Here is a 23,872-nt window from a genome sequence, read left to right on the forward strand (position 1 = left end):
TGTTTGTTTGTTATATAAATCAAACACCACACACACCCCTCCCATAAAGAGCATATGTTGGATGGGCACTTTAACAGACTTATGAATACATTTCAACATTACCTGCACTTGCTAGTGCGCGAACCTGCAGAGCTTCTAAGGGAATCATGTGCCGAAAACGGAATGGGTCCCAGTCTTCGTAAATTGAAGCCCTATGTGATCCTCCCTGAATCAAAAGAGAGTCAGGAAAGTTTACACTAGGAATTCAGAGGCTTGGTATTTTTTGGTGGTAGGAACCATAGAAATGCCTATGAAGAAGTTTTATGAATATTAGGTCACGGGAAGGAAGTAGAGACAAAATGTCACCATGCCACAATGATCAGTTCTCAACACCTCAAAAAAAAAAAAACAAACTTCACACTAATGTTACAACAGAGCTGGACTTGACATAACTGCAGCCATTTTGTGTACTCAGCCCACCATTATCGGAAAGCAAGACCATCATGTAGTCAGGAATAATCTGGTGTTTGCCTAAGCAAACAAAACAACAACTGCTTTAATAAAAAATAAATTCATAAAAAATATAAATAGCTAACCCTGGATCTGGGTGTCTGTGACCATAAGTTTCTTGCTAGAAGTTACTTTGCTAATAAGTAAAGTTACTTTTTTTTGCTAAGGCTAAAAAAAATTGTTAACCCTTGGGGATTACTATAAGTCATGTATTTTGTTTTAAGCAACTGCTACAAAAATTAGTCAAAATGTGCAATTTAAAGAGAAAAAAATTTCAATGAGCTAAACAAACTGACATCCAACTTCCCAGTGGATGACCACTTAACACCATCTCAAACTTAGAGTACCCCAGATATAGTTACCCAGGCTATTGCTCTTTTAAATGTGTGCTTTAGACTCGAACAAAACATTTTAAATACAAGCAAACTTGTGTACCAGTTATCAGAGGTGCTGTGTCGCTCATTAATTTCCTAAAATTATCTAAAAAAAGTGTGTGTTATTTGAACCCATAGTTGTGAGTTCAAATATCCTCAGGTAACACTACCTGGAGGTGGTTTGCTATTTCTTGGCTCATGGATAGCAATTAAGCACATTAACTTCCACAAAGACTATCATTCTGCACAAAATAGGTTTGCCCACTCTATCCTCCTTCCAAAAATTCTTCTCAACTCAAAAACCATCATCTCACACCAATATTGTCTCTATACTATGTCAGTTGGGAACCAGCATTAATAACCAATGCGACTGGCCCCAAAACAGTAAACTATGGCCTTAGTGCAGCAATGTGTTTAAAGTTATGCAACTGCAATCCCACTGATTCTAAAGACAACACATTTGAATGTTTAGCTAGATTGAGGCCTACGTAACTGCAAGCAACCAACATTTACTCAGTGGTGATGATGTGTACACAAACCAAAGTCTAGTACTGAAGCCCATGTTTTACATTCACTAGCCATTACAGTGACTGATGAAAGCCATACAGAAGAAAGGCATTACATTTAACGTGGTTCATGATTTCAGAAGGGGTAAAGTTTAGAGATGTCAAATATGCCTTGAATACATTAGTCACAAAGTTCTCTCTGCCCTTTAATCAAGGAAACACCCTATCCCAGCAAGGATACAGAACTGGGTTACAAGATGCACATTGAGCAAACAGGCAGGGTGAGCAGAGTAGGAAGCCAACAATCCATATTTCAGAGATGTTAGCTAAAGAATCTTATCACTCCAAGAATAAGAACTGCAATGTTTAAATGAGAACTATTGTCAGTCCTTACTAGGCAAGAGAGTCTCAATGACACAGGGATGGAATCTCTCCCCCCTTGTAGCTATGAAAGCCAACACAAGTATACAGTACTGTGTTTATGCACTTTGAGTTTTTAGTTAGTATCATATGGCATAGAGAAGTTACTCATGAATGAACATTAGATATCCAACTACCATCATACCCCATAAGCATCTTTTATTTAACCACCCTCTTTCACATTACCAGGACCCTTGCTATTTTAGGACCTGCATGAAGCCCACCTCCCCCACATTTAATCAAAAAAGGATCACACTACATATTTCTAAGATTTCACAGCACTAGTGTCATAGGCATGTCTGGCCTTGTCACTATTATGGGTACTTTAATAAGGCAATAATGGCATTTTGTTGTTGTTACTTTTATTAAAACTTTAACTTGAAGCACAAACAAAAAACAGTAAGGAGGCAGAACCAAATACACCTATGGCACTATGTAAATTATACACGTACGCTATACTTGAAGTATTTTTGACCTACTAGATAGGCTACTAACCTATTGCACCATGCAGCTATCTATATTAGTTAGAGAATTGATTATTTTTACTGCTCCTATCCCCAAAGATGGTTCACGTTTCTATAATAGCTATTCTTGGATTATGCTGCACAGCAAGTATTCCCTGCATAAAGATAATGGTTTCCAGAAGTTTTGTTCATTTTGAAGATTTTTTTTAATTAATGTAACTATTACAATTTAAAATAAAAGGCGGAACTGCCACCACAACCAGAATGCCATAAAACCACCCAGAACCACATATTAAAATGCTGCTCCCCACACACATTCTACCAGATTTTTAAAGATTTATCTTTAGATATAAATAAAATATTTTCAAGCCAAATTAGAAACTGTGCATTTAACTGTTTTGTGACTCCGCTATCTCTCTCTCTTGTTCCTTTAAGGTAATGTCTCTTGTAGCCCCAAAGGATGCAAAGATATTGGATATAAATCAAGGAATTTACTAAGTCCACTAAATTTAGAGGAACTATAAATGATTGCTGCATTCTGGAAATACATGAGTTGTATGTCACAAGGAGTACTCAAAGATAAGCACCAAAATGGTATATAGCTTTTTAATTTTCTTTGTATATTTCAAAGGGAGGGGTGAGATTTTCAATTAACATTTGGATAACAGAAGTATAGTCCTTGAGATGAAAGAAATAGGAACCCTCCAGACAAGAAAAGGAGGGAAGGAATTTGTTATACACTAACACCTTTTACTGGATATCAATAGAAGCTGCAAAGAAACAGCTGAAAGCAGTTTGAAAAGCACCCAAACAGAATCAAGAGGGCAGCCACCCTCCAGCAACCCCTGAAACCAGGATGTAGAAGGAGGTCAGCAAGTGGCACTCCAGAGTTCACCGAAATCACAAAAGCAGCTGCAGAATCTAGGAGTGCTGTTGACACTAAGACCCAGCCACACGGCAAACCCTCCCCTTTCCCAGGGTCACACGGTTGAGAAAAAGCAGTGAGATTTCATTTCAGATATTTTGTTCTTTAAGATAAGTAACAAAAGTTCCTTGGTAAAGTCTACACTGTTTCTAGTGAGACCTCAAAAAACTGGATTTGGATTTTAACAAAGTAGTGCCCTAAACAAAGGGGAAAACCTGCTTATGATACTACTTTGGCCTAGAGAGTTTTAAAACTATACCTTTAAGCAATTATTTCTAGTACTTTAAAACTAGTCCATTTCATATCAAACATTAAATACAGCAGGGACCACATTTCTAAGACTGCCTTAAGGCAAAGTGCAACTCTCTTCCTTGGGGAATTACTTCAACTGTGGTAAGTGTATTTATTAGAGATAAAGAACTGATAATGGAGAATTATAAGTGAATGCAATAAAAACTTTGGATATTTGTATTTTTTGTTTTCTGGTATAACTGCTTGACCTCAATTCTGTTCTATGACAATTGCTTGCATGTGTATGTGTGTTCAGTACATGCCCTCAAGTATTTGTTGAATCTACACTGGATTGATGATCTTGGCAACCAGTCAAGAAGTCAAAGGCAACCAGTCAAAGGCAAGAACACCAAATGTCCTGATTTGAGAATTTTGTCCAAGCCTAAGTGCTGTTCTGAAGAGAACCTACTGTTAGAAGTTAGTAAACTAGTACTCCCTGGACTCAGACCAGCCTTCCTTTCTGAGAACTTACCTTATTAAACACAGTGGCCCAGAACAGTGTAAGAAGGAGTTATCCTAATTAAATGCTATCCCAATATTGGCTACACTCCCACTGATCAAATGGGCAAAGCTAGTTGTTTGACTGTAGCTTTAAAATCTAACTGGCACTTCAACAAATTCGTAAATTGACTCCATTCACACTGACACAGGTCAAATTCCAATTTGCAAATCAGAAAGGAAGTTACATGTTTAACCTGACTGGGGGACTACCTGATTGTAAAATCTTTACAACCTACATGCACAACGACGTAAAAAGATTAGCTAATCAATATTTGTACATGTAAACCATTTCAGTGGCTACATATAATTAGAAAATCTTGGCCTTGCTCATTTTGGATCCCCTAATACATATTCAAAGTAGCAACAAAAAACTTACAAGTTTCTTCTTCTGTTTGGAACCATCTTTGTATACAAGGACAACAGCAGTTTTGAACACTAGAGAAAGATTTAAAAAGAACAAAAAAAAAAAAAACCCAGTCAGTAATCGTCCCTGTACCTTTGTCTCCTGTAAAGCCCAAGCGCACACAGAAGTCAGACACACACCATTAATCATGACAAGATCATACACATTCCTGGTAAGCCTTTGTTTCAGTCAAGGGCGAGGAGGGGAAAAGAGCAAGAGGATAATTATAAAGAACTCCATGTTCCTGTATTATTCTCATCCTCCCTTACCCCCAGGAGAAGTTAACTGTTGTGTAAATTCTAAGGTGGCTTTGATGTTACAGAATTCATAAGTTAACTGTTCTTTAAATGGTTACTCACACACACACAATGACATGTTTGCAAATTACAGGATTCTATCTGAAATAAAATGTTTTGTTGTGTGTTTTAAATCAATCTGGCTAAGCCCACTGAGTGGTTGGTGTATTATTAGTACTACAGTAGTGCCTGGGAGCCCCCAATCATGGATCAGGGCCTCATTGAGCTAGGCACTTGTCAGGGTTCCCTCCCCACTCTGGGGTACAGATGTAGGGACCTGCATGAAAGACCCCCAAGCTTATTTCTACCAGCTTAGCTTAAAAATTTCCCCAAGGCACAAATCTTTCCTTGTCCTTGGATGGGTACTGCTGCCACCACCAAGTGAGTTAGACAAAGATTCAGGAATTCCAAGTGGTCCTTTTCCTGTTTCCCCCAAAATATGCCCCCAAGCCCTTCACCCCCTTTCCTGGAGAGGCTTGAGAATAATATATCAACCAAATAGGTAAACAAGGTGAGCAGACCAGACTTTTGGGTTTTTATGACACTAAAACCCAATAAGATTCTTAAAAGAACAGAACTTGATTTTACAGAGGTGCTTCTTTTTCTTTATTATAAAGATGGAAGGTAATTTCACAGGGTAATAAGATTCAAAACAGAGAATTCCCCTCTAGGCAAAACTTATAAGTTACAAAAAAAAAAAAAAACCAGGAATAAACCTCCCTCTTAGCATAGGGACAATTCACAAGCTAAAACAAAAGATAAGCTAATGCATTTTCTTCCTATTACTTAGGATTTGTAATCTTAGATGCTTAGTTCAGGTATGGCTTTGGACATGTATTTTCCCTGCCCCGATTCCTCACTGACCAGGAGAGAACACACAGAGAGACAACACAAAAAACTTTCCCCCACAGATTTTAAAGCATCTTCTCCCCTTATTGGTTCTTTTGGTCAGGTGCCAACCAGGTTATTTGAGCTTCTTAACCCTTTACAGGTAAGGGAGGGATTTTATGCTACCATTAGCTGTATGTTCATGACAGCACTGTTCAAAAACAGAACCACCAACAACAAAAGAGATAGTCCCCTGATTAGTTGCATACAAGGAGTCATAGGGCTGACACTACATTTACCGGACCCAATGGCCTATTTGGACCACTGATGTCTGTGACAGGGGCCTATAAATAGGAGTCAATACACAGTTATAGCTGGAATGTGCATGCACATTATGGGAAAGTATGTTGGAATTTGGGTTTAAAGAATCAGGCAAAGGAATGAAATCATAATTTCCATAGTGGCCCACAGAGACACCCCTTCGTTTTAGAATATTTGTCTCGAGGTTTATAAAGAGGATGTAAAACTCTTTGCACAATAACTGAAAATGAATACACATCCCCCAAATCACTGAACTGATGTCGATCACCACTTTTATTTTGGAGGCATGCTCTCCCATTTCCCGGACCACAGGACCAGTCTATACACAATTGAAAGACAAAGGGCTTGGGCAGCTGCTCACCAGCGAGACAGCAGGAACGAAAGTGGTTCCTTTGTCGTGCTAGTGTTGGGACATCATCAGTGGGTAGCTGAAGAGTTTTATTTACAATGGCAATATTGAAAATTAGTAGCCACTGGCTTTCCAAGTGCTATTAGCAAATTGCTAGATCAAGACAGCCACTTGGCTACATGAGGGAGTTAAAACAAAAACCACCAAAAAAGCCAACCACCCCTAGATCATTGATACTGAGACCTTAGTGGTTCAGGAGCCAAATTAGCAATCAGCATCACCCAAAGGAGCCATAGTAGTAAACAAACAATGAATTCACACTATTTATATACTTGTATTCTCACAGCAACAGGACTGACCAAGTATTCTACAATCGGTTAATAACATAGTAAAGAGCATCCTCATTAATATTAAATCAGTTTTAATATGTGCTGCAAGAGCCACAGGAGACACATTACAGAGCCTCAGTCAAAGTATCATTGTCCTAGGTGTGATTCTAAAAGCAAGAGAGCAAAGTGCCATGAATTAGGCTACTGAAACAAAATCAATCAAGGGTAGGGGGGGAGGGTTGCTAACATGTAGAGGGAGGTTTTAGCTACTCACTTCCTATGGACTTTGATACTGTAACTGAGTGAGTAGAATCTGGCCCAGAGGGGTAGCCGTGTTAGTCTGGATCTGTAAAAGCAGCAAAGAGTCTTGTGGCACCTTATAGACTAACAGCCATTTTGAGCATGAGCTTTCGTGGGTGAATACCCACTTCCTCAGATGCATCCGACGAAGTGGATATTCACTCACGAAAGCTCATGCTCCAAAACGGCTGTTAGTCTATAAGGTGCCACAAGACTCTCAGTTACAGTAGTTGCTTGAAATGAATCTCTCCAGATTACATCACTAAGAGCAGAATTTGGCCCTTTACATTCAGGGGCAAATCGTTATGCATTTAATTTTCAAGTTCCAGAGGATGTAGCAAGAACACTGTTAGGTAACTGTCATTGTCTATGTACCTTTATCACAGTCTTAGGTGTCTGCTCCAGTAAGATCTATTTGTGCAAGCCTATTTGTGTCTGAAAGAATCACCAGAGTACATACCAAATGCTGCTAACTCAGGTTCCTTCTTCCATTTCCCCAGTGATGCAGGAGGGTTAAGCCAGATCACTGTATTATGCAAAAGTAAGTCTCCCATGGAAAGGTCTGCAACCTGCCAATCATAAACATATGAAATAATACAAAAGCACCAGTGTAAAGGGTTTCACTGCTTTACTAAATTCATCTAAATCTACTCTAAAAATCAGCAAACTTTTGGAGCAAGATTTTCCATCAGGACTAGGCAGTTGCAATTATGTGCAAACAGATTGTGCCAAATGCTAACTGATCATATATGCAATCAAATCCCTAATTTCTGTGCGTAAGTTAGGTACAGCCTAGGGTTGAAAGTCTGCAGGAAGGTTTAATTTCACAAGAAGCAGCCAAAAATCTCTCTGAACTCTTACAATATTTGTCCATCTCTCTCTGTTCAGTTTCTCTTTATGTTGTTTTACATTTAATGTGCTCAAAGAATTGAATATTTCTACTAGCTGAAGCCAGCCACAGTGCTTCTGGTACACAACTTTACCTCCTGTACACAGCTCTGCCAAAGAATATCAATTGAACCTGCAAGTCCTACATATTTCCTGAGCACAGACTAATAACGGTGCTAACCTTTATGGGCAGACATACAATAAAGTTAGTCAAGACAACCAGATTTTTCACTTTGATTTCCAGAGGCAACAAGTCAGTTTTCATTGACTCACCCTTTCCCCTCCCCCGTGAACACACAAATTGAGAATTCAGCACGTGAGAAGCGCTAAGTTGACATCTCTGGAAAGTTAAGTCCTCCATTTAACCACAGAACAGAGTAGAACATGGGTAACAGCAGTGCCTGCTTCCCCACCACTGTCCCCTGCCCTGAACTGGTGGGATTCTCTAGGCCCTAGGGTAAACCCAGTCTCGCTTGTGTTTAAATGTCAATAAGTTATTAGCACACAAGACTGCTCTTCAATCCAGGGTTATAGCACTTCCACTCACTCCTGGCCTACCAGACTCAACTCTGGTCTCCACATACTTCTGGCTAGTCTCAAACACCAATGTCCAACTCTGCTTGCACCTGCAGCCTTCACAGTGCTGCTAACCCCAGGACTACCCTCCTCCATGAGCACAACTGCCTCTCCTGCTTGACCTCCACTGCCTCCAAGTTGCTGCTGAAGCTCACCCCTCCCATCCCAGCCCCAATTTCTCATCTCAAGACTCTCCTCACCATTCCTGCAGGCTGCTGCTCTAGTCCCCCCTTCCGCTGCTTTGTTGAATCCCCATCTCATACCTTAGTCTCGCCAACCTTCCATGGTGAGGTTTCCACCTTGAAAGAGTTCAAAAGAATTGGTCTACATTTTCAGTAGTAACTAGCAATTCTGCGATGTCCAATTTGAAATGGGCCTTATTGTCACAGGGTAAGCATTCAGCACTCTCTGGAAATCATGCCCCTTTAAGGAGTATTGAGATGGGCACCCAAAATCACCACTCATGGCTGAAACATTGTTCTATGTATTGTCTCCAAGACTATACCATACCTTTAAGAACTTTTAGCATGTCGTGCCAGACACAATGCAGAAAAAGGAATTTGTCATGGTAGCTGTAACCATATACAGTAATTCATACCAGAAGAAAGACTCCGGAATAACAGACTTGTAAAAGAAAGCCAAGAATAAAATCCTTACCTCTTTTTTTTCCCCTGTCTGTTCTGCTATGAGCTGAATCAAACACTGCACCATACTCTTCATGTATTTTCTGCATTTCATTAATATGGCTGGCAACTTTGTTCATTGTTTTTATGGCCACTAGAGGAAAAGCAAGTGGAAAATAACTAGTTGCTTCATGGAAAGAGTGAGGGGAAGAAACGTTCCCTACCCCCCAGTTTAGCAGGTAAACACTGTTCCACAGTTCAGCACCTTACCATCAAGGTGATAGTGTTCTTCACTGTCTGCATCAGTCAGAGTGAAGAGTTCCCTCAGCAGGAGAGGGTACTATTCAGTATTCGCTGGATATGTTTGATAAGGTAAGACTCCAGTGTTGAGGAGTGTTGCCGTCTAGGATTCTGAGCATCCAAAAATGCCTTAAAGCAATGTCTGTCTTAGCTAGAAGTTAGAATTAAAAATTGTTTTTAATTAGCCGAAACATCTGCCAGTATGAATTAACTTTTTAGAGGGTGCAATTCACTTGCCTAGAATAAGCATGGTTTGTGGAAAAATACACATTTTGATCAAGTATACAATACCATGTTTTATACACTTCAAGTTTTTAGTTAGTATCAAATGCCATAGAGAAGTAACTCATGACTAGATCATACCACGATAAACATCTTTTATTTAACCATCCTCTGTCACATATTTCTAGTACCGTAGAGCGGTATGAAGCCCACCAACCCTCCTCCCTCCCACTAGTTTAATCAAAAAGTGTCACTGCTATTTATAAGAATTCACAGCAGTAGTGTCATAGGTATGTCTGGTCTTGTTAATATTACGTGCATCTTTAATTGCATTTTGTTGTTACTCTTCAGCCTTGAAGTACAGCACAAACAGCAAACATGAAAAAAATTTGTAAGGAAGTGGAACAGAATATACCGATGGAACTAAAATAAATTATACACGTACGTTATACCAGTTGATATATTTCAGACATTACTAGATAGAGGCATGGCGCAGTAAATTGTTAGCAATGCTCTATTTATAGGCAGGATGATTTTTCTACTGCTCCCAACCCCAGAGATTGTTCAAGAATGGATACTATAAAAATGTGAGTATGCTGTACAGCAAATATTCCCTCCATAAGGATAACTGTTTCCAGGAGAAGCTGAGCATTTAGTAGACAGTTATATCAATACAGTAAAGTTATTATTACAATTTAAAATAACAAAGGCACTGCCACTGCAACCAGAAGGCCATAGGACCACCCAAAACTGCATATGAAAATGCTGCAATACATATACATTCTACCAGACTTTAAAGATTTATCTTTGGAGCAAGCAGGGCTCCAAATCTGAGTCTACAATTCAGCAAATAAAAGGATGTTAAAAGACTAACAGCCAAAGATACCCAGCTTATGTCCTTAATAAGGTCAATCTAGGTGCTCCCAGGAGAGAGCATAAAAGTGGCTGGCAACAAATCATTTATTCAGGGGGATTGCCAGCATCTGTCTGCATGGTAGATAGAGTTTACAATTAAAAAAAACAAAAATCAGAAGTCTTCTGGCTTATTTATCTGACATCAAGTGCTCCTTGAAAATCAGAGCATATTTTTTCTAATTATGTTGCTCCTGCAACCAGAGCTGCTAGTCTATCACTACCACCCAAAATAAAAAATATAATTATACAAAGCTTTGCTAAATCCACTACTAGATTAACTCTTTCAAGGTGAAAGTCACTCCCGCAGAGCAGTCACATTGAAACCCAGCTCCACAGACACTTTGGACACAGCAGCTCTTCAGCGTGGTTATGGAGGTGGAGATCTTCTGCAGCACCTCATGGAGAGGAAAGAAAAAGGGGCCACACACGCTGACCCAGATTAGAATAGTAGCAGCAGAGGAAGCAACAGGAAGATTTTCCTTGTCCTCCGCTCCTGCCAAGTTTCTTTGGGTTTCAAACACAGGACATTAGCCAGACTTCTGTAGTACACAGCCCTTAATGCCTGTGGGTATCACAAGCTTCACTCCAAGTGCAAAGGCAACACTTATTTGACCTGCCTTCTCCAACATCCCCACCTTCCCCCTCCCCATTCCTACCCCCTCACTCTATCCTGCATGCACAATTCTCCCTGGGGGAAGGGGTCGAATGCACAAAACTGTGCAGGACAGATGTTAGTCACATTGCTTAAAATGTATTACTGGAAAGAGCTCAGATGCTATCATAGTAAGGGTGTTATAAAACCATGTAGTGTTAGTGTAGATAAAGTTGTGTGTGAGCCCCTCTGCACTGGGATAGCCTTTACTATCATAATGTTAACAGGATTCTCAGTTGGCATTTTGGGCACACGCATTGGTGGTCAATTTTTGTGCTTTGTCAGACTGACAACACCTGCAGCCTTTCCTACGTTGTGCAAGGGAAGTTTTCCACATCAAAGGAGTGTTTGGAAAAGATACACATAAAGCACGCAGATCTTACCTTTTACTAAAACTTTTGGAACTTTAGTGTGGCTGGCACAGAAGGCACTGTACAGCTTGAAACGGTCAGCATAGTAAAGAAAGGATCCACCCAAGGAAACAACACTTTCTAGGATTTAAAGAAGTGCGAAAAAACCACAAATCATTAGATTTCCTTTTGACAAAGCTATTGAAATCAGACCACTTAGAAAGAATAAGATCTTCTGTGCCATGTTTTTATGGCTATCACACATTTATAATGTTCCTGACCATCTATACTAGGTTCTCATCCTGCCTGGGAACATTCAGTAATAGCAATTTGATCAGAAGATTAGATGGTGGGGGGGGACTTCCTCACCAGGTAGCTGGAGAAGAACAGAAGGTCAGAGATTCTTTTCTACCTGCTCTATATAATCTACTGTAGAGCTGACTGACTATTTCCTGTTTAAATTGGTGTTGATCTAGAATAAGGGCTCTCAAACTGGGGGTTGGGACTCCTCAGGGGATTGTGAGGTTATTACATGGGGAGTTGTGAGCTGTCAGCCTCCACCCCAAACCCTGCTTTGCCTCCAGCATTTATAACGGTGTTAAAATATATTTTTAAAAAGTATTTGTAGTTTATAAGGGGGAGGGGGAAAAAAAATCACAGAGGTTTGCTATGTGAAAGGGGTCACTGGTACAGAAGTTTGAGAACCACTCATCTAGAATGTGTCATACTGTATATATAATTTTAATGTGCAATTCCCCTCCACCCCCATGGGCTTATTTGGAACCTAAATAGTTCAATATGTTTAATGAGCAAAAACTAACTTCTGCAATCTGCTGTAGTTACTATCCACCAACTATTAAATATGTAGCTTGAAAGTGATCAAATATTATGTATATTGCAGTCTGTTCCCTCCTCAGACAGCTTTATTTTCAGAGCAGGGACTTGTCTTCTCCTCCCCAAAATATTTGTATTACAGAAATGCTCAGAAGCTCAACCAAGATCAGGGCCCGATGATGCTATGCAAACACGTAGTAAGGAAGTCCTGCCCCAAGAAAAAATGTACAATCTAAATAGACAAGTCCATTATACAACTAGGGAACCAGTTCAGAGAGAAGCTATGTACCTTGCTTAAGGTCATACAGGAAATATGTAACGGAACTCAACTCTGATCTCCCAAGTCCCATTTTCCCCCACCCCATTATTCACCCACAAAATCCTTCTGTGGGCCATATTTAGGCTTGGAAAGGATTCGATTTTTAAATGGTAAATGATGAATGTCGTGTATATGCAAATCAATGAAAACATTTCCATCTATGATAATTGAAGTTTACAGACAGGAAAAATCAGAAAAATGCTGCTTGAGAACTTAAGAGTGATTATAGGCTAAAATTTTTGAAACATATAATGTTGACAGTTTTTTGAATATCAAGATCTGTCATTAAATAATTATCTGACCCACCATAATTTCCCCACAATTGTGGATATTGAAATAAATTCCAAGTCTTTGGAAAGAAACAGAGCTTAAAACCCATAATTCTGCACAACTGAACTGAAATTAGAAATAAAAGCAAAATTAAAAAAAAAATACTTAAATAGGTATTATCCATCAACTTAGACATAGATATATCTATCTAAAAAAGTAAAATTCTGCCAAACCAAGCTATATTAGGTGTTTATAGAGTGTGATGGATTAGTTATTTCCTCCCCACAGAGTGTCAAGTACAGGGGTGGGCAAACTACGGCCTGTGGGACCATCCTGCCCAGCCCCCAAGCTCTTGGTTCACCCCCAACCCCTCCCCTGCTGTCCCCTCTCCCCTGCAGCCTCAGCTTGCTTGCTCCATCGCCGGCGCAATGCTCTGGGCGGTGGGGCTGAGAGCTCCTGGGGCAGCACAGCTGCAGAGCCAGCCTGACCTAGTGCTTTGTGTTATGTGGTGGCGGTGGCAGCATGGCCTGGCTCGAGCCGGGCAGTGCGGTTGTAGCACCACCTGCCACCAGTGCTCCAGGCAGCATGGTAAGCAGGTGGGGAAAGGGGCTGGATAGAGGGAAGAGGAGTTCGGAATGGGGGCTGGGGGGGGGGGGGAAATAGGGTTGAATGGGGGCAGGGGTCCTGGGGGGGCAGTCAGGAAGGGGGGAGGGTTGGATGGGGTGGCAGAGGGCAGGGAGAAGGGGTGTGTGGATGGGGCAGGGGTCCCAGAGAGGCTGCCAGGGAATGGGGGGGGTTGGATAGGGCAGGAGTCTGGGGGGCAAATGGGGGGGCAGAGATGAGGTGGGGGCCAGGCCACAACCCTCTCTCTCTCCTAACCAGCCCTCCATACAATTTATGAAACCTGACACGGCCCTCAGGGCAGTCTGCCTGCCCCAGTCAAGTGGGTGGAGGGGTTATTCATCACTGCTAGATATGTTAATAATTTTTTAATTATCTTCTATTAAGTCTACGCCTATAATCTTGATTTCATATGTACCATTAAATTCTTATGCAGCAACCTCTACAGGATTCATAAAGTGTTTACTTCCATGGAGAAAGCAACAGTTACTTACTCCTGCAGTCTCATTTTATTATTAGGGAACCTGATCTGTTCAGCTACTTGAGTTACTCTTTTGTAAATGTAGGTAACAGAATATTGACAGTTTATTCCTCTCTGTCCAATGTAAAGAAAACAAGTAAGAGTTTCACGTGGCGGGGAGAAAAAAAACAAAACAAAAATATTTAGGACAGTCCCCTCCAATGTTACACTTCTTTGTCACTTCACTCCCCCATCAGTTCAATGCACAAACTGATTATTGTGAGAATGTAGTGGTAGATGCTTCAGTAACAACATCCAGAGTCTACTAAAGACCACTGCACCAATCAGGGAGACCATGGTTGTTGGCATCACACCAGGCCTTGTGTAGAGAAGCTCAGATCTGGTTCAATCCTGCAAATACACAAGTCTTTGGGGCAGCTCCGCTGATGGCACCAGGTACAATTGATTGGGAAGTGCAACCTTCACGTGTCAACGGAGGGCTGTTTTGTTCATTGTGGAAACCTGGCCAAAGAGCATGGAACGCTGCTTTTGAATATAATGATGGATGGAAGGAAGGCCAGATCTTTGTGTAAAATATCACTCTCTCACAAAGTCAAAACACTTTATGCTCAGGATGTAGCACTGACTATACATATGGAATGACTCTAGCTACTCAAAGTCTGCCTCAAAGAGGATTCAAGTCTCTGAGCTGTATGGCAATATGCAGAGTACACAAGTTTGATAAATCCTTCAAATTTGCTTCAGTATAAAGTCATTTTTGAGTCCATAAGCAAGACATGGACTGCAGGAGGCAAGACCTATTCATCAATGAAAGTCTAGTTTGCCCAGCACTATGTTTCAGTATGCTTAGTTAAAGAACAAAAATTATTTTGTAATGATGAACCATAGCGGTAGGTTGTGTGACTATTCCAGTTTAAAATAAGCAATCAAGAACAAAACCAAAAGGGACTTCTTCCACAAGCTCTTCAATTAATCCATGTTCTTGGAGGAGCAAACCCAATGGAATTATTATTCACCAAGACATCTCGTCCTTTTATCAAGGTCAGTGCTGAAACAAGCAAAAGGACCAGGAGGAGATGCATTGGGTTGTGTTAATTTCAACACTACATGAGTTACTTGCCATAGATCAATCCAATTACAGTGGTGGTGGTATTCATTCATTTAGCAACCAACCCTTCCACACTAGGTCTTTCCCCGTTTATTTTTAATTCAGTTTGGGTTTCTTCCCTTTAAGATTTCTACCTTCCCCCCTAAAGTATTTGAAATTAAGATTCAAAAGCAGCATTATATTCAATAGCTTGCCATTCCAGCCCACATGTGCATTAAGAGCCTGCCAAGTACAGAATGCAATTTACAGTTCAAAACCATTTCTCCAGTGGCTTCCCGGAACTGGCAATTTAGACTTGTCAGTACTAAGGTTTTACACAATTATATTTCTGCCACTAGCTTTTCCTCAGAGTTTGAAAATCTAACAAAGAGGTAAATATCACACATTTGCTGAGTGGGATTGATCTATAAAGCTAAATGCAACATGAACTATAGCTACAGTGTGATATTCTAGTTCCAAGGAGTCATGGTGGTAGGCAACACAAGTTCATGTAAAATCTTAAAATGTGTCCTTACAAAATAAGAGTCATGGTAGTCCAACTGGTCTGATACAAGGTTAAGAGGACTACTTCTGCAGTACATTTTGCCAGTGCAAAAATATGTACAGTAGTATGCCAAAAGCCTTATTTAAGTTTGCTTTAGACATTCAGCCAGAGTTTAAATAAAGTGTTTACCTTAAATTGGTCAACTTTTTCAAGCTTTTCCAGCTCTGGAACCAGCCTCACTCCATCTTCAAGGGTTTTCAGGAACTCCACCTGGAATGCTACCATTTCAGTCAAATTCCCAAAGAGAACATCGAGCTAATAAAAGAGATAAAAGGTTAATATGCTTAAGTCTCAGTTTAGATGACTTTCCAGCCAGTCACAATTTACAGAACATTAGCACTTAGCATAGACTAGGCTGAAGAAAAACTAAAGGATTAGGACGAGTAAGCTGCCTTGCCTCAACCTAGCTGTGGAAGTGCTTTCACTTAAATGCTGAAGTAAAGTGCCTCTTGATGCCAATTTAGTAACACCACCTCCCCAGTGGTGCAGAGTCATGGTTGAGTAATTAGGTTGACGCAGAGTCAGTGCAGACACCGCATTGCTTACGTCGACTTACTGGCTTTCAGGAACCACCCTACAATGCCCTCTACTGACAATACAATCAAAACAAGTGCTCCTGGTGTGTCAGCAGTGCGTGTCCTCATGGAGTCAAGTGTGTGCACACAAGCTATTTAATAACTGCGGTGGCTGTATGCTGACAAATAGGTCAGCATAATTTTGTACTGTAGACATGGCCTTAACAGCCACACTATGCTGTTGGAGTTTATCAGAAGATTAGACAACACTGATCAGTATTTTTAGAGTCAGTGTCAGTCCATTTCAAAATGTTCCTAAGTAAATTTAACCCTCATGGCTCCTTCCATTCCTTCCTACATCAGACAATAAAAGTCAAGCAAACAAAAAATCTGGCAGCACTATGGCAACCGTTCCCATACCTCATCTTGAGTGAGGAAAGTTTCTTTTTGTAGAGGCTTCAGGTATCTTTCCATCAGACAGTTTAAGTCCTTAAAACAAACACAAAAATAAAGAAAATACTCTTTAATATAATTTCTTCCAAGTACCTCTCTCAAACTGTTACAGTGACAAAGATTCTCTCTCTATACCACTGATGTAGTCTCTAGATTTCATCTGTCTTGTATAAGATAGGAGTATATTCTATTTTAGTGAAATTTAAGACAAAAAAAAGTTGTGCAATTTAGATTACCAGTACTTATAAACTAAGATATGCGATTTCATCTGAAAATTTCTCTGTATCCCAACCAAATAAGATTCATGCCACAGTTAAAAACCACAACTCTTTATTCAGTTGTTTCAGTTTTAAAATATCTAATGTATTTTTGGATGGCTTCTATTAAAATTGATGAGAAGTCTTACTGCAAAAGGTAACTTGCCACTAGTCTAGTAAAGTAGTTTATTTTTTCATACATGGTACAAAATATATTGCAGAACTTTAGCTTTTTAGAAGCTCAATTCTGGAAGGAAAAAGGAAAAAAACAGACAAAACGTAACTTACTTTGACATAGGTGCGTTCTGTTTCAAGCAATTCACAAATAACCTTGCGCAGTTTATCAGCATCTGTAAGTTGTCTCATGGTGGACAGCTGAGGCCCGTAAATTCTTGAGGATGCAAACTCGAATCAGAAGGATTCATCTCATGTAGACTGCGACAAAATGCAGCAACTTGTTCTGTACTCTTTAAAAAGAGAAAAGATTATGCCTCATTGTTTTAAAGTAGGAGCTATATGAACTTTAAGTCTGCTATTGTATACCCCACGTACATCCTGTATGTACTAATGTAACTCCAAGAAGTGTGCTGTGCTTCTGTATCAGCGGTTTTATCATCCTGGGCTGGATGTTCCAATCTGCCAAGTTCACTGTCCACAGCATACACAGTGCAAAGTGACCTTACAGCAGTCAGAGTTAAACTGGAAATTTCCCCTTGTGTAGAAGAATAGTTATCTCCTACGCCACCTGCGTCCCTTATCATTGGGAAGGGAGAAGAAGGGCCAGCATGGTGAAACCAAACTCTACAGTGCCAGATCCTCTGCTGTTATAAGCTCAGTTATGGGTTTATGCAGGCAGTGGAAATCAGAAAGGCAGGAAATCTACACTAAATCCCATGGGGCCTGGAAAGCCCAGGATGAGGGACCACACTTGGCTTTGGGCAGCTGTCATTCTGTACTAACTGATTCAGCTCTACAAAAGATGGAGTGATAGATAATTGTCATCATAAAGATTATGTACATAAGCCCTAAGCATCGTGCAAGGGGTATTTTTTAAATAAACCTCAAATAAAAACTAAGCATTGCATACTGTACCATTTTCATTACTGTAGGATTTACCCTCTCTCCTGTACAGTTCACAACTCCTCCATCCAAAGGAAAGTGCAGTTTTATTCAAAAAAAATAAAAAAGGCACTTTAGTCATATCTGATGATTGACGTGAATTTTTTTATGCTTTTGCCTCCTGTAATCACTGCAGAGTCAACATAGATACAGGAGAGCATCAGTCTATTATTCTTGAGCCTCACACTTGTTTACAAATTTCTACTCAGTTACATCTGTGCAGAGTAATGCTCAAGAGAGTTGCACAGGTGTCTTTATGGATATCTTTACTAGCCTCTCTTTACTCAAATATCCCCACTATTACTACAACTAGGAGTAGTGTCAAATATCAGAGGGGTAGCCATGTTAGTCTGGATCTATACAAGTGGCAAAGAGTTCTGTGGCACCTTTATAGACTATCAAACGTATTAGAGCATAAGCTTTCGTGGGTGAATACCCACTTGGCTATTCACCCACAAAAGCTCATGCTCCAATACGTTGGATAGTCTATAGAGGTGCCACAGAACTCTTTGCCGCTTTTACAACTAGGGTAGAGTCACTGGCACTTGTACTGATGTAAGTAGACCACCACTGTTTTAAACTGCTTTTGTCCAATTCTGTACTTGCTGACAGTGTTAAAGGAGGAGCACAGACCAAATGCAGGAGTGTAGTAAGTGTGGTCCCTGGAGAAAGAATGGCACAATCTCTTGTAAAGTGTGGTGATCATGGCAAGGATAATATGGACGGGGGGAGGGATAGCTCAGTGGTTTGAGCATTGGCCTGGTAACCCAGGTTTGTGAGTTCAATCCTAGAGGGGGCCATTTGGGGAACTGGGGTAAAAATCTGGGGATTGGTCCTGCTTTGAGCAGGGGGTTGGACTAGATGACCTCCTGAGGTCCCTTCCAACCCTAATATTCTGTGCTGTTGTAGTCATCTAGCCTGGCTATTCTACATCTATTGTTTTTTCATTTCATCTTGGTATAAAACAGCAGGTGGGTCCTAGTCAGATTATTTTCACGGGAAAAGAGGTATTAGCACTCCTTTATACATTCATAGACTCTAGAACTGGAAGGGATCTCGAGAGGTCATTGAGTCCAGTCCCCTGCCCTCATGGTAGTACCAAATACTGTCTAGAGCAGGGTCAGCAACCTTTCAGAAGTGGTGTGCTGAGTCTTCATTTATTCACTCTAATTTAAGGTTTCACGTGCCGGTAATACATTTTAACCTTTTAAAGGGCTCTTTCTATAAGTCTATAATATATAACTAAACTATTGTTGTATGTAAAGTTAATAGGATTTCACAAGTGTTTAAGCTTCATTTAAAATTAAATTAAAATGCAGAGCCCCCGGACCGGTGGGCAGGACCCAGGCAGTGTGAGTGCCACTGAAAATCAGCTCGTGTGCCGCCTTAGGCGGCTATGCCATAGGTTGCCTACCCCTGGTCTAGACCATCTCTGATAGATATTTATCAAACCTATTCTTAAATAGCTCCAGAGATGGAGATTCCGCTCCCTCCCTAGGCAATTTATTCAGTGTTTAACCACCCTGACAGTTAGGAACTTTTCCAAATGTCCAACCTAAACCTTCCTTGCTGCAGTTTAAGCCCATTGCTTCTTGTTCTATCCTTAGAGGCTAAGGTGAACAAGTTGTCTCCCCCTCCTTATGACACCCTTTTAGATACCTGAAAACTGCTATCATGTCCTCTCTCAGTCTTCTGTTTTCCAAACAAACCCAGTTCTTTCAGCCTTCCTTCAGAGGTCATGTTCTCTAAGTCCCCTGGCCTGCACCACTTTCAGCAGCTCCCAGTGGCCCGGAGCGGCAATCTGCGGCCAGTGGGAGTCACGATCAGCCAGACCTGCATACGGGGCAGGTAAAACACACCGGCCCGCCCGCCAGAGGCTTTCCCTACAGAAGCGGCGACCCATTTGAGAAACCCTGATGTACATTGGATTCTGATGTTGTTCCAATCATATGGGACAATATAAAATAGGTCAGCGTGAGGAAACAGGAGCAAACCTGGGTGGAACATAGCAAGGAGAGGGTTTAAGAGGAGATAAGAAGAGGGAAGGAGGCAGGGTGGAATGAGGAATGTGTAGCGAGTGAGATGATATAGTATGGTATATTAGGCAGTGGCTGCCTAAGTTTCCCCACTTTACTATTCCTTAATCCAGAGTTGGAGGAAACTCTGGGTCAGAGTAATTCAGTCTCTGTGCCCCTTCGATCTGTATTAAGGGTTCATTGAAAATGCACTCAGTCTCTGTAGGGAATGACCAGAGAAGCCACTTAGGAGAAGGAGCCCTGCCCACCAGGAGGTGAAGGGATACCATCAATTCATTTAACATAGGCCAAACAACTGGCAGGTGGAAATGAATTTCCATATCTGGCCTAGATCAGCAGTAGCAGACTGGTGACCTAATGGTGAAAGGGTCCCTGTCCCATGTACATAAGCAGAATGGCTAGCTATTACTTCCCTTTAATTCACCTCTATAAGCGTAGGGCCATGAAATCCAAAAGGTGCATTAATCGTCACCTGGTAAGGACTTTCCTGGAACAATACAGTTGCTTCATCCACAGCTACTTTACGGTTGCCAACACCCATCCAAGCATAAAACTACCATGTATTAGATCAGTAATTACACAAAGGTGACATTTTCTTAATACGCACATTTAAGTGATCAACAGTTTACAGCCGACTTACAGGAAATATGAATGGCTGAAGAAAATCTCTTTTGGTTGGAGTTTGATTATTGCAACAACAACATTCATCTTGAGTAGCTGAGATCTAAACTTTGAGCAAGTAGGTATGGAACGGAGTAGCAATTTATCTGTTCTACCTGAATGAGAGAGTAGGACTAGTCTGCCTCTAATTCAGCTTCTGGGCAGTCTGTAATCTCTCTTTCTGACCCTGCAGTATTTCACTGCTGATTAAATACAGTTGTATAAAACTCAATTATCTTGCACCATAATCATGCTATCGATTGTGGACTCTCTTGTTCCTCACTCCATCTAGGCTCACGAAGGGTTTGATCCTGCACCATTTGGGGTAGGATCAAGTCTGACAGCCCCAATCAGCAAAGCACTTTGGGGTGAAATCCCAGCCCGGTGAAGTCACTGGAAGTTTTACCACAGACTTCACTGGGCCAGGATTTCATTCTAGGACTTTATTGGAACTTAAGCATATGCTAACATGCCTTGTTGAATCAGGGCTGTAGGGAACTGGCAGTTTAAGAAGTGGTGAAGCAGGCCTGAGTTTAGACTGTTCTGGGCCACTGTATTTAATAAGATAAGTTCCTCAGAAAGGAAGGCTGGTCCAGTGATTAAGGCACTATCCTAGATCTGGGTCCCTGCTCTGCCATATGCTTCTTGTGTGACCGTCAGAAAGTCACATAGGGCTGGTCTTCACTTCAGGATTAGTTTGAGGTAGATCACCCGAATCTGACTTACATGTGTACACAAAAATCTCTACCTTGAATTAAGTGGTGCTTTAAACTTAAGGCAGCTGCCCATCAGGGGGTGTGGATTGAAGCTCTAGTGCTGCTGAAGCTCAAACAAGTAATGCAGTGAGGGCTCAGCTACTGTTGCTAATCCAAACACACTATTATACAAGTGTTTTTGCAATGTGACTGTTTCTCACTCTAGAGGAGTTATCTCTCAGTAGATAGCTCAAGCTAACAGTGCAGCGAAGACAAGCCCTTAGCCTCTTTGTCGCTCACATCTCCATCTGTAAAATGGAGACAATACCACTCCTGTGATGTAAGGAAGTGCTATGAGCATAAATACATTAAACAGACTATTGTGATTGGGGCCATATGTGGACCTAAATGTACATTTCTACCTAAGAAACTTCCATTTGGCATCTCATTTGGAAATAAAGTTATTCTATCGAGGCAATATCATACATAAGTTTGCAGAAACTATTTATAGTGTGTTATATCAGCTGTGACTTCTGCAATGCAGAGTATAGGAAATATGCATCCACAAAAAGACAATCACATTTGTAATGGTTATTAGAGTTCTAGAATTTGAGGTGTAGGTGGTTTTGAAGTTTTTATAAAGTAGAGCAATTGTGTTTTTTTAACCCCGCTCCCCTCCCATTTTGCAACAGTTTAACTCTGGGTTACCAGATCTTTCATAGAAGTTGTTCACGTTAAGTCATTGGAAACAAATGGACTACATAAAGAACAGGGAAAGCCCTGAATATCAAACTACTAGATAGCAATTTTAAATGCTCATTTAGGTGAAATGCTCATTGTAGTTTAAATGCCTTAGTCTGACACTATTCTAGTGAGGGTGCTGTAACAATTCCTATGTTCCAAAATATTGGCCCACAATAAGGCATGGATTTGTTCTTTTCCCCCCCTTCACATATGGAAGCTTTGAGATGACCAGTCACAAACTTCAGTCATGTCAGGGGCCAGCTAGCACACTTCTACTTTGCAATTTGGATTCTCACATCAAGCTATATTTTAAAACTGGTAAAAATACAAGTTATTTAAAATCGATGCTTTGCAACAGACAAATTACAAATCTCAAGGTCATTGACATTCATGAACTTCTCCATGTTTGCTCAAGACACATCAAATCATCTTTTTGCATGCACCTTTAGAAAGGAGTTCTCTGCCAATGTTTTTTATTTAGAGACAGTAAATAGTGACAAGCTGAAAGACTCTACAGCCAGCTAAAGTAGTGTTAGTTATGATACAGTGCAGATTTTACTTTAACTTCTTAAACACTTTATTAAAATGTCACTATTATCCAATTGCCTAGCAATTTAGGGGAAAGAACATAGTAATTCAGTAGACAGATAAACAGCTAGCTCCCTTTACCTTCCATTCCAGATCTGTTCCCTACCAAGCACTGGTGTAGTGAGACACCAGTTCAGAGTGTGTTAGTTTAAGTCAAGGAAACTACTGCATCATATTTAGGGGTCAATCCTGCAAACCTTCACTCACAAACTGATCTCAAGTAGCGACTTTGATGGAATTACTGGTGCAAACAAGGGTCTGTAGGATTGGGTGCTAGGTCTGTGCACACCAATTAAACAAAAGCCATCCCCATCCTGCAAAGAGCTCAGCAGGTAAGCTAATCTCACATCCTTCCTGGGAAGGAGCATTTCTCAAAAGTTGAGCATGTGGACATCACTGAAATAGTTCGTGTTTTGGCCGATTGTCCTCTAATTGAGAGAGGACTGCAATTTCCTCTGCCAGTCCCCATTTAAAAAAATAAAATATAGGGGTGAGTGTATGTAGTCAAGTGTGGTCCTTCAGGGCACTCAACACCTCTACCCAAAAATGGACAAAATTAACTTTTTATTTAAACACAAAAAACTGTTCTCCAAAATCCAAACAAAACTTCAGGAAAATCCCACCAAGGCTTGGCCTCGCTGTTACAGAAACTTAATATGCTAAAAACAACCTTCTGTGGGCATAAGCATAACTGTTTACTTAGTATCACATTTATACCTTCTTAAAAAAATTACTACACCATGAGGCTACATTAGGCTAATTGTTTAATCTAGTTACACTCCACAATAGTAGATCTGCTCACCAAATGCAGCATGTGATAAAGAGAATCGTAGGGTCTCTCCATGCCTTTGTTCCTCGGTTTACGTTTAACTCTCCAAAAAGCTGACATCATTGGAAAGATATTGTTGTGAAAATTCTGTTACTCAGCATTTTCAGTAACAGATACACTAAAAAAGAATCCACATTTCTTTCCATGTTCAGCTGATATGAAATTCTTTCCTGCTCCAGATAAGTGTTCTTTCCTCATAGTCCATGCTGCTTACTTGAGACACAAGCACAGAAAACATCCTCTCTTGTATTTTAATGAGGGTAGCTACTGCACTTCTGTAAGACTCTGCTCCTGTGTTGTTTGCTGTAGGCCTTGTTCTTTCAATAGATTAATGAGAATTTAATTCTCAGCTCTAACTAGTGAAGTCACTTCTGAAGATTCCCTTTCATGAAATGGTCATAGGAGAGCTCCTGCAAGAAATGGCTGAAACGTGCAGAGGGGAAGCTGACAGTGGAATATAAATGTCTATTGCCTGTG

At 40.6% G+C, this 23,872-nt stretch overlaps 1 protein-coding gene across 1 annotated transcript in view; it reads right to left on the bottom strand.

Moving 5' to 3' along the window:
* TIAM1 (TIAM Rac1 associated GEF 1) overlaps nucleotides 1-23,872 on the bottom strand; it is a 261,857-nt gene that overhangs the window by 5,921 nt on the left and 232,064 nt on the right. Inside the window, 15 exon segments of the mRNA XM_050937175.1 lie at nucleotides 103-205; nucleotides 4,347-4,405; nucleotides 7,257-7,365; nucleotides 8,918-8,953; nucleotides 8,955-9,037; nucleotides 9,154-9,223; nucleotides 9,226-9,323; nucleotides 9,326-9,334; nucleotides 11,356-11,448; nucleotides 11,451-11,463; nucleotides 15,629-15,754; nucleotides 16,435-16,503; nucleotides 17,013-17,113; nucleotides 17,116-17,191; nucleotides 23,369-23,482. Coding sequence (XP_050793132.1) covers nucleotides 103-205; nucleotides 4,347-4,405; nucleotides 7,257-7,365; nucleotides 8,918-8,953; nucleotides 8,955-9,037; nucleotides 9,154-9,223; nucleotides 9,226-9,323; nucleotides 9,326-9,334; nucleotides 11,356-11,448; nucleotides 11,451-11,463; nucleotides 15,629-15,754; nucleotides 16,435-16,503; nucleotides 17,013-17,113; nucleotides 17,116-17,191; nucleotides 23,369-23,482 — 1,159 coding nt within the window.

Source organism: Gopherus flavomarginatus, chromosome 1 (assembly GCF_025201925.1).
Source record: "Gopherus flavomarginatus isolate rGopFla2 chromosome 1, rGopFla2.mat.asm, whole genome shotgun sequence".
Classification (NCBI taxonomy): domain Eukaryota; kingdom Metazoa; phylum Chordata; order Testudines; family Testudinidae; genus Gopherus; species Gopherus flavomarginatus.